Genomic DNA, 17103 nt, shown 5'->3' on the forward strand with positions numbered 1-17103 from the left:
GCTGTGGTTTGAATCCAGGTCTGACTGAGGCCTGCGTTCTGAGGGACGATGCTATCTGGAATTAGGGCGTGGTGATGACGAAGGAAGCTCCTTCTTGGCAAGTGCTCAGCGGATGCGGCTGACTCCCTCGGGGCCATGTCGCTTGGTTAGGAAGAGCCTGTGCAGTTCTTGACCCTGCCATTGACCCCCATGAGGCCCAGCGACCACCCACACGGGTCTGAAAACTCTGCCCCTGATATCCAGGCACCGCCTCGCCTGGAGGATTGAAAATACTCTACAGTAAAGACAGTAGATGATGGTGCTTAGCGATGAAGGTAACACCAACTGCACTCGGTAACAACCCAAGGCGGCTTCCCATTGAGATCAGCTGGGAAGAGATGCTCAGATCACAGAAGGAAATGATCACGTGCTTCATCTTTGTCCATTTACCAAAAAATAGGCTTTTTTCCCCCTATGTACACACCTGAGTTTGTGTCACTGAAGTCTGAGGCCGTCGGCTTGAAGCCCCCCAGCGAGTTCACCCAGGAGTGGTGGTGGCGGTTTCCGTCGGAATGACCTCGAGCTCCCTCCGCAAACACCACAGTGTGTGTTGTGTGTGGCCTCGCCAGGCGCCACGACTAAACTCAATCCAGTCATGCAGAATTCAGCCAGGGGGCTCTGAAGGCAGCAGGCTCCCTGGGAGCTCCAAGATGTCAGGCCTCGCTTCTTCTTCCTTTATATTTTCAGGTTCACAGGATGAGCAGTTAAAAACCAAAACCCCCAGGCCACGAGGGGGCTGTGGGCCTCCCCACGCTTTTGACAAAACACTGGTGCAGAAGGGAGGATCTCCTTCCACCTGGAGGCTGCTGGGGACATCTGACCCCTCACCCGAGGCTTCTAGGAATCCAACCTGGGGAGACACCCAGTCCTGGACTGGTGTGGGGCTCTCCGAGGTGTCAGAGAGGGGCCCCCAGACTCGCGGGCACATTCGCATTGCTGGCGACCTAGACCCCACCCTGGGCAATACTAGGCGCGGGCATCCCTGTGGCAGGCAGGGCCAGTGCCACCCTGGGGGAGGCGAGGCCGGCAGGCATCTGCGTCTGGGCGGGCAGAGCCACTGTCCACAGGCCCCACGCGCCTGGGCCAGTCTGGGGAGGTGTTAGGCGCACTCATGTCCTGGTCCACAGCCGCGTCTCCTGGTCTAGCTGCAACTGGAGACTGGAACGTGACCGCCACTTGTCCCTCCGAGCTGGGCAGGTGGAGTGCGACAAGGCCCAGGCCCGGCTTGTCACACCTCTGCCATTCAATTTACTGAAGTCGGGAAGAGACTTTGCTCTTTTCAGAGTTTTAGAAACCAGACACATTGCGTTACATTATTTTATTTTCTTTTCTTAAAATGTAGCATTTAAAGTCACTCAACATACAGATATCCCTATGCTCCTTACACATTTCGTCCTAGCTAAGTATTTCAGCTATGAGATGAAGAGACTCATCCCATTGAAACGGCAACGTTTCTGAAAAATGGGTTTTTTACTTATGTGATGGGAATTCGATTCCCCATCTGTCCCCCAAACTCCTTCAGTCCAGCGCTCACAGCCATGGCCTATACATGGTGCCCCGGCACAGACAGGGACCCCAAACAACAAGCGATGGGGTTCAACTTTCGAAACTAGCAACTTCTTTACGGTCCAGGGTGAGAAGACAGAAGAAAAGCGTCACTTTCCTCTTAGCCCTTTAATCAGCGTGTTTCACCTCCACCCGGGTTACTACGGATCAAGCAGCTACGAGTAGTAAAAACCGACTGATCTGGAGTCTCTGAAATGCATGCAACTTCAAATCGCCTAGAGCACACGCCAGCGCCGGTCCCCAGGCCCAAGCCGGGCGCAGCGGGACTAGGGCGCAGCCGGGTTTCCGGCCGGGTCTGTCGTGCTGCTGGGGTTTGGCGTTGCCCCTTCTTTGGCCTCTGGCGGCTGGGGCTGGGGGTGGGGCTCTTCTCCGCTCCCAGCACTCTTCTGACTCTTGCCTGCTGCCACGGCTCCCATCTCTATGATTTCCTGCAGCGGCCGGTCGGACTCGAGGCCGCTGGGCTGGAGTTCGTAGACCTGGACCTGCCCTGGGACATCCACTGCTTTCTGTTCCAGTTTTTCCAAGATGGTCTGGACCTTCCTGACGCCGTCTCTCCGGGCCTGACGGACGTCGGCTCGTCCCTCGGGGTCTACGGAATCCAGGGCCAGTAGCTCTTTGGTCAAGTACTCTTCTATCATCAGGTACTTTTTGTCGGTCTTCTTGCCTTCGAAGTTGTCCACGGCCTGCTCCAGCCCCTGAACCTTCTCCAGGATGGCTTCTACTTTCAGCACACCTGGGTGTTTTGGCGGTGCCTCAGCCCCTCCTGGCTTGGGGGGTGTGGTCTCGGCAGGGGCAGGGCTGGGGGCTGCTTTCTCTTCTGCAGCCACGTTCTTGGGGGAGGCAGGCGCGGCAGGAGCGGCGGGGCTGGGGGGACCAGGAGCAGGCGCAGAGGGCACCTTCACCTCCACTTTCTCGGAGGGAGGTGGGGGCTTCTGGGAAACAGGCTGGGAATCCACCTCCTTGCGGATCACTTGAATGGGGATGTGTCCAGGGGGGAGATCAGGTCCAGCTGGGCCCGGCTTGCTTTCTGGCTTGCTTTCAGGTTGGGGAACAGGTGAAGGCCCCCGCTGGGCCATGGGCTGCTGAGGAGAGGCAAGGACACAGAGGCATTTTTAATAGCTGAAAGTCACAGCCTGTCGCAGCTAGCACCGACTAGAGAGAACTAGGGTTTGGCTTTTTAAAAGTTTAACAGTATATTAAAAAAAAAAAAAGTTTAACAGTATAAAGGAGATTTCCCAAGTCACCCAACAGCTGATAAAGAACAAAAAAAAAATGGTACTAATCAGACAGGAGACCTGGCCATTTGTCATGCTTCCGTTCACGTGTCTACGGGTGAATTTTCCTGTAGCTGGTTTTCCTTTGGCAGTGAAAAGGTAAAAAGAATTTCAGAAATGCCAGAAGCTCCGTGGGCTGTGGGCTACCCGAACTCCAGGCAAGCCCTGGGGTTCGGTTGTCAGGTGCAGCCCCGAGAGCTGATCCCGCGCCCCTCCTTCCCGCGGTGGGCACAGTCCTGTTCAGGGTGTGACCTTCCCCTCTCCTGCTTCAGAACAGTTATAACCTTTTCAATCTCATGACAGCCCAGTGGTTCCTTCCCAGACTGATGCATTTTTTGAGGATAAGTGAGATGCCCAAAATAGTTAACCCTGGAAGCTTTTTCCTGGGCACGGTGTGCCAGAGCTAACACTAGCCGGGCAGCCTCCCTGCCCTGATGAGGCTGCCCGGGCTGAGACACTCTTTCATGTGACAAAGCCACTGCAAGAGACTCTGAAAGGAGCCCAGCCAGAAGAGAAACACCTGGGCTCTCTGACACTACCACGTGTGTCTAAGGCGCCGGACATTAACGCGATTTTAGAAATCACATACACGCCCACTCCATCCACTGGGAGGTAAGAGTGGGGCTACATTATTAGTTTTTTTTACAGTATTCTCAATTCCAAATATCAAATTCCACTGGTAAGGTCAAATACTGGTCAAGTCTCCAAAAAGGGTTCCTTGAACGAGCTGTAAGAGGGAGGTTCAATAAATAAGGATAAGGAGAAGGAGGTGAAAATCAGAGTAAACGCTGCTCAGTGCTCTGGGAATACAGGGGTGAGGTGAGCTGCCCTGCAGACGGGCACCAGGATGGCTGGGCTCAGGTGAGCTCTGGGCTCACCTGGCCGTTTGGACAGCAACCTCCATCCCTCAAACCTCTTTTGTCAACGCAGACGGCCTCAGCTTTGGCCCTTAGCACTCACGAGTGGGCCACAAGCCCCCTCCTTGGGTCTTGAAGTGAGGGCTGAGTAACTGACTTTAGACACACTTCCGAAGGGGCGGCCTCCAGCTGTACACCTCAAACATGTCAAGGTCGTGAGAGCAAAGACAGGCCGAGGAACTGTGCCAGACCGAAGGGAATGAAAGACGCGACCTCGCAGCATCCTGCTCAGGTGCCCGGACTGGCCCCCGAGCGGGAGACGCTGCAGAGGTCAGGAAGCGGCCGCTGTGTCAGGTAACAGCGCCGGAAGGATGTGAGACATCCTGCATCGAATCGGATTATGAATGAGAATGCCTGTTTCTTGGGGCGCTCTCTGCTGAAGGAGCCAGGGGTGAGCGGGCGTGACGCCCACAAGTCTGTCTCAGTTATAGAAACAATTTAGAGAGTGAAGAAATGACAAAGCAGAGCAGCAAAATGTCCAGTGACGATGGGTAGGGGCACTGCTGTCTCTGGACCATGCTTGTAGAGTCTGTAAGAGTTAAATAGCTACAAATAAAATAGCTCAAAAAAAGGAGGTGCTTCGTTACAGGGTGCTGGACAGTATCACCATTTAGAGTGAAGAGACACCCACACTTGTCTCTAGGTCTTCCTTCCAAAACCGCGCCAGCCAGGGGCGGCTCAGGGCTGCTGCCTGCTCTGTCACTAAGGCCACTACAAGTTGCTGAAATCAGAAGACACCCCTCTTCTCCACGATGCCCCCCGAAAGTTTCCAAAGAAGGGAGCAGACCGGACCGCAACCTCGAGCAGTGAGCAGCTCCTGAGCAAGCGCCCGCCCTCCATGGCGGAGGGGAGGCCGTGAGCCAGGCCCAGCACCCAGCTCGGGGCTCAGCTGAGGCACTAAGAAGCGCACACCCAGGACCTGGGGGCTCGGGAGGCGCCGGACAGCGCAGAGGAGCAGGCTCCCCCGGGCGGGACAGGGGCTGGGCTGCCGTCCCTGGGGTGGGCTGAGCGCAAGCAAAGGCACAGAGTGGGGCAAGAGCAGAATGGGGGTGCGGAGTGCAACAGGGTAACAGTGAGGAAGGGCGCAAGCAGCCGGAAGACTGAGTCGAGGCTGAGGCCGGGCGGTGGGGGAGCGTGTGCGCCCTGAGAGGGCACGGGCACTAGGGAGCCTGCACCCCGGCTGTGGCACTGACCCCTACTGCCTACTGCAGTTTCCCACCAGGGCAGCTGGAAGTGTAAGGAAGTTGCAACAGACTGTGAGCCAGAGCTGCAGAGAGGGCCTGCTGAGGGCTCCTACCCTCGCCCTGCAATCCTGCAGCTGACCAGCCATTGCCAGGCTCCCCTGCCCTCCAGTTACAATCAGGGCTGGCGGGGACCCAGGCACCTGCACAGAGCTCCCCCCACCCCCCGCCCCCAGATTCGCTGTCCCGGCCAGGCAGGACACCACCTCGCATACCTGAGGCCTGTCCACCATGGTGTGCACACGGAAGGGCACCGGCGAGGGCACCGGCGTGGTGCTCCTGGCTGGGGAGCCCTCTCGGCTGGACGCCCCCCGGGCGGGCGGGCGGAACGGCGACGTGGCCCGCAGGGGCCGGGGCTCCCAGTCGTCGCCCTGGATCTTGTGGTACACAGGCTGGTGGGTCTGGTATTCACCCTGCGGGGCTGGGTAGTGCGTCTTCTGGGCTTGGTGGAAGGAGGGCTGGGCTGCCGGCCGGGTGACGTTCTGCTCGTGTATCACGGGGATGGGGATGTAGCCCCGGGGGAGCTGGTGACTGCCTAGGCTGCCCCTGCCGGAGGAGGGCAGGCTGGCCGAGGACGACGAGGATGAGCAGTCGGAGGCAGCTGGAGACTGGGACCGCTGCAAGACACAAGGGTGGAGGAGGCCGCCGTGAATGACCCGAGCCTGGCACTACGACCTCGATCCTGTGTGTGCGGCTCAGGGTCACCGTGGGCCTCCTGTCAACCTTTCCATTTTCAAAATGTGGGGTTAAGCCTGGGAGCCCTGGAGTCCAAGGGGCCTGGGTGCAGAGCTGGCAGGGTCTCGGCTCCAACACGGAAGAGCTGCCCCTCGGCCTCCGACCCCAGGCCAGCCTGAAGAGGCAATGACACCCCTGGTGATGCACCTGAGCCCTCGGGCCACGCAAGAGAGGACTCCATCCCTGGGCGACCACTGCTCACTCCCTGCCCTCTCCCTCCGTCCCGTCCTGGCCCATCGGCTGGGCCCTGGGAGCTGGGTCCCCCTGGGTGGCCCAGACAGGCCAGGCCCCTTCCCTGCCAGAGCCCTTCTACCCACCAGGCACATCGGGAGGGTGTTTCCCCAGCTGGCTTCTGAGGGTCCCACTAGCTCAAGCTTGGTAAGATTTCTCTGATCAATGTGTCACTTTTGAGTTTTGCAGTGGAAGCATCACCCACATACTCGGGGTACTGCTTCTCCAACAAAGGCAAAGAGCCTCCAGCAACCCCACGATGCCGCTGAGTTTTCACCACCAGGTTGGCAGTGGAGACCAGCAGATGGGGGGCAGACGACCCCAACTCTGGGTGCAGAGGGGCGTGGAACAGGTGTTCAAGGGCAGTGCCAGGGGACCCAGGGCAAGGCCAGCAGAAGGGTAAGCCGAGGGGGAGGGGCTGCTGTACGGAACCCCACAGGGCCAGGGGCCTCACCCTCGGCCCCCAGACACCGGCTCGGCTGGCTTCGGGCTCACAGCCCTCTCAGGAAGCAGCTGCTGTCCCACCCCTCGTCTCGGAGGCCTCCCTGGGCGGGCAGGTGCGTCTCATTTCCACAGCTCCCAGCAGCCCCCCAGCCCTCTGTGCTTCTGACACAGAAAGCCCCGTGGGACTCCAGACCTGATCAGAGCCGGACCAGGGCAAGCCGGGCAGCTTGCTTTTTATGCACCTTGCACCCAGTTCTTTTTGGACAAAAGTAAGCCAGGGATCCCTGCAGCCACCCCGGAAAACACTCCTGCGACACGCCAGGGGACCGTGCAGGGACAGCGTCGCCGTCCTTGCCCAGTGACCTCCACACAGCAGGCCAGGTTCAGAGGCCTTATGTTTATCAGGGGCCTGGCCCTGGGCACTGGAGCAGGGCCTGGGGACAGCCGAGGACGCGGCCCGGCTTCCGGGTGGCACCGCACGGGCGCGGCAGGGCCTCGCCTTACCTCGGGTCCGAGGGCGGCCGGGGGCGGGGCTGCTGCCGCCGCGGGTCCACAGTGTTTATCTGGCTGGGTGGCATCCGCCGCACCCCGCAGCGGGGACTGGGACCTCTGGGGAGCTGCGGTGGCTGCCTCGGTTCGGAATCTCTGCGTCGCAGGCGAGGCATAGGCGTGGAAAGGATGTGGCTGTCGGCCCTCGGCACCTTCGTGGAGCACAGGGATGGGGATGTAGCCTGGTCGGAGCTGGGGGTACACCGCCTGGCCCTCTCTGGTGGACAGTGGCCTGGGGCCCTCCCGGGAAGGGCCATTTGAAGAGGATGGCGTTTCCTAAAGCCAGAGGTAAAACACAGGCAGGTTGAGCACCGAGCACGTGGCTGCCACAGCCCGGCTTCTGCCGGACAGCCCTCCCCTCCCAGGCTTCGGGTTGGCCAGCACTCGAAGAATTAGGGGCACCAAAAGAAAGCAGGGGGCCAAGGTACCTGCTGAGCACAAGAGAAGCCCCGAGTTCAGGAACTGAAGAGACAGGCCCAGCGGCCCAGCGGCCCCAGGGTCAGAGGAAGATGCACTTCCGGACACTGGGTACAGCCAGCCCCGGCCCCTAGGAGGCCCTCACACTGCCCAGCGCTAGCCGTCTGGGCCAGAACCCAGGCCTCAGTTCAGAAAGTTCTGCAGAGAAGGGGCAGCCAGGGGAGGCTGCCCCCTCAGGAGTATTTTCAGAAGCAGCAGCAAGGAAGGGAGAGACACAGGGAATGCAGGAGCCGCAGGGAGAACTACACCGGGATCAGTGAGGTGGCTCCCGGGGTGCAGCCAAGCCCGCTGGGCAAGCTGTGGCGGGGCCCCCCTCAGGGCGTGCCCTCCGTGGCCCCTGGGAAGGCCAAGTTCCTGCTGAACCACAGAGAGCGCTTGTTTCAGACAACGGGGCCGACCGCTCTCCGGTGATGCCACTGGCAGGGGCAGAGGCTGGCAGCTGGGCACCGGACCCCCGAGGCTCTGGGGCCGGTCTCCTCAGGACTAGGGGTTGTGCCATTTACACACATCCCAGGGGGGACGCTGGAGGAGAGCAAGGCTTGGGTGAGAAGGCAGCTCTCCTCACCAGGCAGAGGCTGCGGTCTGGGGGCGGGCAGCGAGCGACCCTGCGGCCACAGCACCGGCCACCAGCAGGGAATGTGGGGGCTGGTTCGTGCTTTGAGCGCTGGACATTGCTTCCGTGTTGGTGTGCAGGTGTGGACACCAGGCTGAGCCCGGCACTGAAGCCTCTCAGCACGGCAGGCGGCTCCCCTCCTGCCGAGACCCTGCCCGAGGAGGGCCTCCCGCTCCCGGGAGAGGCAGGGTGACACCGTGTCCTTGCGGACACCAGCAGACCAGTACTCTCAGATTAGACCGCCACGTGCTCAGGCCACGGCCTTATTTTTGCCTGCTGAACTCCCAGGGCACTTAAGAGCAGGGGGAGGGTCCAGGCTTCCAGTCAGATCTGAAATGCTGCTGTGAAACGGGCTGCAAAAGGGAGGCAGCTCAGGACACTGCAGAAGCCAGGCAGGGCCTTCTAGCCACACGCCGGCACCCTCCCGTCCAGCCCGAAGAGGGTCCTGGATGAGTCCTGGGACCCTTCTCTGTGGCCACCTCAGGGCACCATCCCTACACGCCCCAGGAGCTGAGCAGGGAGCCGGCCTCAGTGATGAGCTCCTGCTGGGAGTCCTACTACTGAGCAACCAGCAAGGCGTGACCCCCAACCAGCAAGGCGTGACCCCTCAAGGCAGCTTCAGGAGGCCCAAGAGGCGGCAAAGCCACCCGGAAGTGCAGGTGGCCCTGCTAGGGTGGGGTGCCCTCAGGCCGGGCCTGGTTTATTCTGGTCTGGCTAATTCTCTCAACCTCGGTGAGCCTCCATTCCCTCCCCAAGGCAGCACCACCCGCAGCACTGCTGTGGGGCCCTGGAGCCCGGCACCCTACGCCAGTCCCCTCCCCCAACACAGTTGGTACTCAGACCCCTGATGGCAAAGGAATGGAAACTAAAGGGTAGAGATAACCGACAGGGGCAGCAGTCAGGCTGGGAGTAGCCCTGAAGGAGGCAGTGGACACTGGGAGTCCTCAAAGTCCCTGCTGAGGGGTGGCACGAGGGCAGGTACCCCTGAACAAATTCAGGGGACTACATAGCTCCTGGGAGCCCCCACACTGCCTCCCCCCACCTCGTTCCACCCGTACTATCCAGGTTTGACGCCACCACCCGGGCATTTGGCCTGGGCCTCAGAAGGGCTGGCTGAGCCCGCCCCTCCGGGGGAAGCCCTGGTCCAGAAGGCACCGGGGTGGCCCACCAACAGCTGGGCAGCTTGTGCCTCTCACTGGAGAGTCTGCACCTCCATTAAAAGAGAAAAGGGAAGGGAAGGGGGGGAGGGTCCGGCCGCATTTCCTGGGAGCCAATCTCCGGTGGAGTGTGGACCTGGGTCTGAACCGGCTAGGGGACAGCAGGGAAAAGCAAGCTGACCACAGGGGAGGAGGGGTCAGGGCAGTGAAAGGGGGTGGGGAGGGCGCTGCAGGAAAGATAAGGCTGAGGCCCAGAGGGCGGGGCTGCAAGGGAGGCCCCATTCGCTGCCCTGAGAGCTGCTGAGAGACGCCTGGAGGCGGGGAGGAGGACAGAGAGGACAGCCAGAAGTTAGGGAAGTCAGGGGAGAGAAGCAGGGTGAGGGAGCCCGGCTGGCTGGCTGGCAGGAGGGAAGGGGCCACTGGCGGCGTGAGGGCTGAGCCTGGGGTTGACTAAGAAAAGGTGTGCCCAGGGGCACAGACTGGAAGGGGTGTGTGTGTGTGTGTTCCTCCAGTCCTGAACTCCCTGTGAGTAAAGCCCCACTGAATAAAAACTCACGTCTCCTCATGAGTTTCCATGAGAAGGCAGGCTCCCCACCTTCCACTCTGGCGGGCGTTGCTTAGAAAAACGCTGCATTGGGTAGTACATAAGAAACAAAACAAGATCCACATCAACCTCACAGGCCAGACAGGCCAGAAAAGCAAATATTTCTACCAGATTCACCAAAGCACAAGTGAAACTCACACCTTCTCCCCAGAAGGTCTCCACCCAGGGAACCCTCAGGATTCTTCTCGCATTAGTCCTGCCCAAGGCAAAGCCCAGGGTCTACCATCTGACAGGCACTGCCCGGAGGACTCCGCTGGTCCTTGGCCTCTTCTGTGGTGTTCCTATGATGGTCTAGTGTTTTGTTTTGTTTTTAAGATTTATTTATTTATGCTTACAGAACTGGGGTACAGGCCAGAGGTGTGATGGGTGAGAGTTCACCAGAGACAGAGTGGGGAGCAGAACAGGCCCACTGATGAATTGCACTACTGAGGGGAGCAGCGGGAGGGTCAGGAGAGGTCTGCCGCGCCATGTGGGTCATCTCCCTGGCCAGGGATTGGAGTCATGCTACAGTGGGCAGTGGCTCCGCAAAGCTTCATAATGCAGTGCTTTAACCCACTGCACCACCAGGGAGAGCCCAACAATCTAGTTTCTTAAAGGTAAATTTTAAATGAAAAAGTAAGAGGCCCTCCCTGGTGGTGCAATGGCACTGTGCAAGTTCACTGCAGCCGCTTCAGTGCGAGTTGGATCTCCAGCCCCCGAGCTGACCCACATGGCGCGGCAGACCTCTCCTGACCCACCCGCTGCTCCCCTCAGCAGTGCAATTCATCAGTTGGCCTGTTCTGCTCCCCACTCTGTCTCTGGTGAAGCCTCTCACCGCCCCCACACCTCTGGCCTGCACCCCAGCTCTGTATGCATAAATAAATAAATCTTCAAAAATAAGTAAATCTTTAAAAAGAAAACGTAAAGGTACAGAGCTTATGTCCTCTGAGGTCAGGCCTCTTCAGTCCCGCGAAGTGTCCACATTCAAGCACAAGTCCAGGAAGAGCCCCTGGGCCACAAGAGCACCTTCCAGCGGGCTCGCTACTGTCCCCTTCTGATCCCACCGGAGGCGGCACTCTGGGAGTTACACTAGTGTGTGGCCCTGGGGTAGGGACCAAGCAAGGCCCGCCGCCCCTCATGGCCTGCCTGACGCGTCTCAGGGGTGCTGATGGCGTGCCAGCTCCTTCTCCCCGCAGCTCCGCTACTCACCCTTCTCCCTGGCAGAGCAGCGGGCGGGCACACACAGACCAGATCCTTCAGGGGACAAGAGGCGCCTCGGGCCTGCACTACTGACCTCACTGCACTCATCTGAGAACTGGGTGAGTCTCCATTCCTGTGCAAGGATTAAAATCCCCCTGCGGTGAGTCTCGGGGCACTAAACCACTCCGTGGGATGAAAGCCAGGAAAAATTTACTCCAGAAAGCTGTAATCTGCCTTCTGAAGTACCAGATATTACTAACAGAGAAGCCTGGGGCCAGGTCTGGGCTTGGTGGGGCTTTGAGCTTACAGTTAAACTTCACCCCGGCAGCGTGGGCAGGAAGGGAGAGAAGGTGGAAGGAGGCTGATCCTATCCTCCAGGCCTGTCCCTAAACATGTTCTCCACTCACATTCCTTCCCAGGGCCTGTTTCCTCAACCGCAAAATGGCGGTGGGGGTGGGAGACTGTGGAGAAGAAATGCTCTGTGAGGCGGCGGTTCTCCAAGTCCAGGGGGCCAGCAGTGCAGGCAGCATGCAGGGAGCCCACTTCAGCGGGGGTGGGGGTGGGGGGGTGGGGGGGGTGGAGAGACCCAGCAGGACACCCCCCACGCCCACCCCCACAACACCTGGTCAGGTCCTCCCGGCTCTCCCCCCTTCCTGGGACCTCTGATTCCCATCTACATAAATCTCAAGCCCAGCACAAGCTGGCACCGACGTCAAAAGGGACCACTTTTAGCTGCAGTCGGTTAATTACCAGAGTGACCCCCAGAGTTTTAGGTCCCAAATGAAGGGGCGGCAGCCCCTGCACAGGCACCCTGGGGACTCTTCCTTGTGTCGTAAAAGCAGGAGGGACAAGAGTCCTCCAGCCCCTGTGGGGAGGGCACCGCCCCGGGGCCGGGGCCGGGGTTGCTCCAGCCTCTCAGCTCCAGGCACGGCCCCCTGCCCGGCCCCCTGCCCGGCCCAGCCTCCATGCCAGCGTGGCGCTCTCCACACAGGGCAGGCCCGGCACCTTCCGCAGCTGCCCCCACCAGGGTCCGACTCAAGAGCAACGGCAGCCGCCAGGGCCACCCGAAGCCCTGGAGCCTTAAGTGGGACACGAGCCTGTATCTGGGTTTTTAGGCCAGAAGAGCCGTCACACAGGTTCAGTGTTGACTTTTGCTGGTTATTTCTAAAACAGAAAAAAAGCTGAGGAATCCTGGAACTCCCCTCATATCTAGGACTTGGCTCAAAATTAACTGCTTGGGACACCTCTATCAGGCAGCAAACACAGAAAACTTCCTTCTATAGGGCAAATCCTGGGTGAGCTTCCACCTCCTCCCCCGACTTTCCCCGTGGGATGGGGGGCCGTGGAAGTGACTTCAGCACGGCTCTAATTTGATGTATAAAACGGCCATGGCACCCCCACGGCCAACTTGGAATTCCTTCCGTTCCCACTGGGTTGTGCTAAGGGGTCTGTCTCACTGGCCCGGTGCTGTGTGGGGCACGGAGTGGACACCAGGAGGATTCTGAGTAACAGGCGGGGTCACACCCGCCAAAGTCCACTTCCAGCACTTCTGGTTAGACCAGTCTGCCAACCACAACCTAAGCAATCTGTCCCAGGGGATTGGGTGCTTATCTGCTACTTTATCGCAGGATTAATGAGACCAAGCCCAGATGGGTCTCTGCAGGGGAGCCTGATTTTGGAAGATGAAGCTCAACACTGCATCTGTGTCCAAACAAAAGGCCGGACCAGCTGCCACCCGGGGCTCCCATCCCACCCTGCTGCTTAGTAGCTGTGAGCGCTCGACAAGGCTCCTGGCCAGTAAGACTCAGTTTCCCCAGGTGTAAAAATCTTTGAGATCTAAGTGAAATAAGGCAGGAGGAAGTTTCCATAAAACTTCTCCAGAAGAACGGCCACGCCCCTATATGATCACCCCCCTCTCTTCCACAAATAGTTATTGATGGACCTGGTTTTGCTCTGCAGCAGTGGACGTGTCCTGTTGCTTACAAAGGCTGACCCCTCTGTGCTCTCTCCACATTGCATCAGAACGTTCCCCTGGTAGAATGAGAAACCTCTTTATCTGAGAACCTTAAGAGCACAGCTTGGCCACGATGCCATTTTCTCTGCTGAGGACCGTAGCTGACGTTTCATAACCTGTTAGTAAACACGGCCAAAACCAATTCCAGGTCCTCTCGCGCCTCTCGTCAACAGGCCCCGATCACGCCGGCACTCCTGGCAACCTCGGGGCCAAGCACCGTGCCCAATCTGCAGACTGCTCCTGGCACACAGCCCCTGCGACTTGGTAGAAAAGCCAAGCCCAGAGGGGCAGAGAGCAGCCCCCAGCCGAGAGCAGACGGCTGCTGGGGCCTCCCCCAAGCCAACCCGCCCCCGCATGGGCCACAGGCTGCCTAACAGTGCACAGGAGGCTCCGTCAGCACACAGCCTCCCACCCCTGCAGCCCCTCAAAGTCCCACGGAGCAGACGTGGCCAAGGACTCCAGGGAAGTTGCTGCAGAAATAGGCCGAGAACCTGGGGAATTACCAACTACCTACTTCCCTGCACTTCAGAAAAGAGGAGGCGACACCTGCTTTAATCAATGGATGGAAATCGCAGTGGAAAAGTACCTGCAATTTACAGAGCAGGAAGCGAACTGTCTGAGCCGAGACAGAGACTCCTCAGGGTACAATTCAGTTCCTCTAGGGCTTGCCTCACACTCAAGGGGAGCCCTGGTCTGTCCCCAGCCTCTGTCTGCCAGACACCAGCCACGGGGGTCTTTCCTGGCGTCAGGGTTGCAGGGCTTCGTTAGACATGCATTCTGTACAAAGCACAGTTCCCCAAAGAAAGAAATCTCCCTCCACCAGCCGCAGCCTGAGGAAGAGGTGGCCTTCTCTGACCAGGGGTGGGAACCTTGAGGGGAGTCCTGGACTGGGAGGGGGTGATGGGGACAGCTTTTCAAAGCTCCCCTCCCCTGCCCCAGCAGCCACATGGGCATGGGGTGGGGGGAGTGGCCACGAGAAGACCCCTCCCTCGCCTTCCACCTGCAGTCAGAACTGGGCCGAAAGCAACAGCAGCAGCAAGGGCTGGTCCCGCTTAGCTCTCTGGGCACAGCCCTAGGCCTGCGGAGGGGCATCACGAAGACCCCCTCCCCCTCTCAAGGAGTCAGGGTGGGGCGTGAACAGTGCAGAAGCCACACCCCAGGCCTGTTTAGGGGCGGGGGGCGGGGGGTGGTGGCTGGGGGCATCTACAGGCCGATGCAGCCGTGGGCTGCTTGTCTGGTGGAGGCTGCAGAAGGCCCAGGAGCTTTCATCAACCTCCGGGTGGGCACCCTGGGCTGAATCCCTGCCCAAATATCCACAGGACCCGGGGGATGGGGGTCAGAGGAGACCACCGAAGCGGTACAGGCAGATGGGAGAGGAGGCCTTGCTGCTGAGAAACAGACTTCAGGCCGGACTGCGCGCAGACACACCCAAGACCAAGAACCGTCTTCCCTGGGGAAGGCCGAGCGCCTGTCTGTCTGTCCCTCTGCTCGGCCGAGGCTCGAGCGTGTCCCCGGGTAGCACCTCACGTGGCCTCACACCCTCACGCCACGTCTCCCACCCCAGCCTGTTTACAAACGGGGAGACCGAGGCGCAGGAGGGTGGGCTGTGTGTCTGAGCCCACTAGAGCCCAGGGGCCTGCCGCCGCTCACTATTCCTGCGGTAATGTCCTCAGACATCTTCGGGGAAGAGGCCGAGGGAGGGAAGCGCTGCGTTTCGCCCGGCCGGCCACGGCGCAGGCTGGAACATTCAGTTCGAGCTCTGTGTCAGGGAGCCAGTGCTCCCTGCTGAGTCACTGCCTGGCCAGGCCGGCCGTCAGGGAGAGCGGAGGCAGCAGCCAGCTCTGAGTCACCGCGGCCAGGCCTCCACACGCGCCCAGCGGGGCGGGGGGTCCTGGGTTCACCGGCAGGGGCGCGGGTCTGCGCCATGCGCCCATGGTAGGCCCACCGGCAGGAGCCAGAGGCGAGGGGGCTTGTCCCCGCCCCCCGGCCCAACATTTAAACCCATTCACGTACAGTCCTGAGCCTACCAAGAAACCGAAGAAAGGGGAAAGCCCACCCAATCCTGCAGCTCCGAAGAAGTTATTTTGAAAGTGGACATGTTTGCTCCCCAGCAGACTGGCAAGGAGTCCCCTGAGGGAGGCTCATCTCCCTTCACTGTGAACACAGCATGGGCTGGGGGTGCTGGGGGGCGCTGGGGGAGCTTGGGTGGGGGGGCGGCCCCTTCCAGGCCCTGATGTTGGCAGCGAGCAATCCTGGGCTTTTCTGAACTGACAGTGAGTGAGCCCACTGCCAGCCGCACGGGGACAAAAATGACAAGAGACTCTGCTCCCAGCACCCCGCAGCTCATGCGCAGCTGTGGTCAGCGAGTCTGTGGTCAGCGGCCCCAGAGCAGCAGGCCGGCTCCAGCACTGTGTCACTGCTGGGGGCGCAAGAGCTTCCCCAAACCCAACAGAACCGACACCCACGTCCTCGGTGGACAAAAAGCCATTCAGAAATTCAAGGAAAAAGAAGCAGTCCCCTGGAAGTGCGTGGAGCCGGGGCCACCCTGAAGCACGGGGACCCCAGAGGGACACCAGCCACACACAGTGGTCTACATGGCCATCGACCAGCCTGGCCTCGCCAGCACCCGGCCCATGCTTTACTCTTCTCCACACCCGCTCACTGGATTCTCACTGGGCCTGTGGCCTGCCAGGTACCGCTGGGTGAAAAATGAGACGGCCACAGCTCAGCCCACAGGGACGTGACCCCCAGGCCAGGCAGCCCAGCGGCACCTTTAGGAAGGAAGCCTCCAGGTCAAGCCCAGTGGAGCAGGACAGCTTGCCTCCCCCCAGGGGATGCAGGAAAGTCTTTGTGGAAAGAGCAGAGAAGCAGCACTGGGCTCTGGCTGGCATTGACAGGGAGGCAGTGGCCGGCCACAGGGCTCACAGGGATGCATGAGGAGCGAGGGCTCGGCCACCTCCTGGGTTCAGACCCAGGCTCAGGCAGAGAGCCAGCTTTTCTGACCGGCTACACAGAGGTGAACTCAAGGCTGTTTATCGCTGGGGCTGTGCCTGGCGAGCTCCGGGTAGGAAGGACTCTGGAGGTTAGGGCACCTTCCACGCCTGCAGGAGGAGGGGAATTGGATGGAGCTCAGCTTCAAGAGTCCGCTGTGACTCTGAGACCTGGGTGAGCTGGGTGGTGCAGGCGGGATTCGCCAGCCCTGGGGGGCCAGGAAGGGCTGAGGACACCCTCGTCTGTGTGACAGCGGGATCCCTGGTCTTTGTCAGCGGCAGGGTCTCAGAGCTCCTGACAGCAAAGCCCTGTGTTGATGGATGCTCCCAGTGTTTCCACGTAAAAATGCCTTGAATATTCAAGAGCTACAAGGAAACAGTGAAAGTTTGAAGGACAAAAGAGTAGGTTTGGATGATGCCTGGCTTCCTATTTTTGATGATCAACATCGGGTATTTTTAAATGTCAATAGGAAGCACCGAACATGTAGAGTGGTTTATGTAAGCAGCCACGTGTCATTCCAGAAACGAGGAAGCACTAATCCAGCCCCACGGGTGGTGTGAGGCTTTCTGACTCACCACCAGCACCCCCAGCCCTGAGCATCAGACAGCTGAGCCTTCCTGGGCCCTGGCTAACGTCAACCACCACCACCTCCCCGTGTGCTGCGCAGCCCCCAAGAAGGACAAAGCAGGGGACCTGTCGGCACACGCCTCGCCAAGCGCAGCCTTCGTTAAAGGGCCACATAAAGGTCCCGGATGAGCTGGACCCCACGGCATCGGGCCACCGGCTTTATCCTCCCCAGCGAATCACTGTTCATCTCGAAGGAATTTTCGGCGCAGACTCCAACTGGCTCGAAATATGAGGAAACCATGGCCACTCGCTCACCTCCTGGCTGTGCTCTGGCTCTGCTAAGAGGCACAAGAGCTTGCAATCGATCCCCCAAGAGCAGAATGAGCTCATCTTTAGGAAAATTCAGGAGGCTCTGCTGAACCTGAAGCAGAATAAATGGGCCTCTCTCCTTCTATCATAACTCAAAGCATTTTCAATTTCCTCTGAAAGCTGTCCTGCCTCTCCC

The 17103-nt window shown here is 59.7% G+C and overlaps 1 protein-coding gene across 1 annotated transcript; it reads right to left on the reverse strand.

Moving 5' to 3' along the window:
* Nucleotides 1-1085: 1085 nt before the first annotated feature.
* BAG3 (BCL2-associated athanogene 3) lies at nucleotides 1086-16899 on the reverse strand. Its single transcript, XM_012723457.1, has 4 exons — nucleotides 16768-16899; nucleotides 6952-7272; nucleotides 5253-5654; nucleotides 1086-2687 (listed from the first exon to the last, which is right to left on the reverse strand). The coding sequence occupies exons 1-4, from the start codon at nucleotides 16897-16899 to the stop codon at nucleotides 1872-1874; spliced, it is 1671 nt and encodes a 556-aa protein (XP_012578911.1). The 3' UTR covers nucleotides 1086-1871.
* Nucleotides 16900-17103: the final 204 nt, after the last annotated feature.

Source organism: Condylura cristata, unplaced genomic scaffold (genome assembly GCF_000260355.1).
Source record: "Condylura cristata isolate star-nosed mole 26May11 unplaced genomic scaffold, ConCri1.0 scaffold00011, whole genome shotgun sequence".
NCBI lineage: Eukaryota > Metazoa > Chordata > Mammalia > Eulipotyphla > Talpidae > Condylura > Condylura cristata.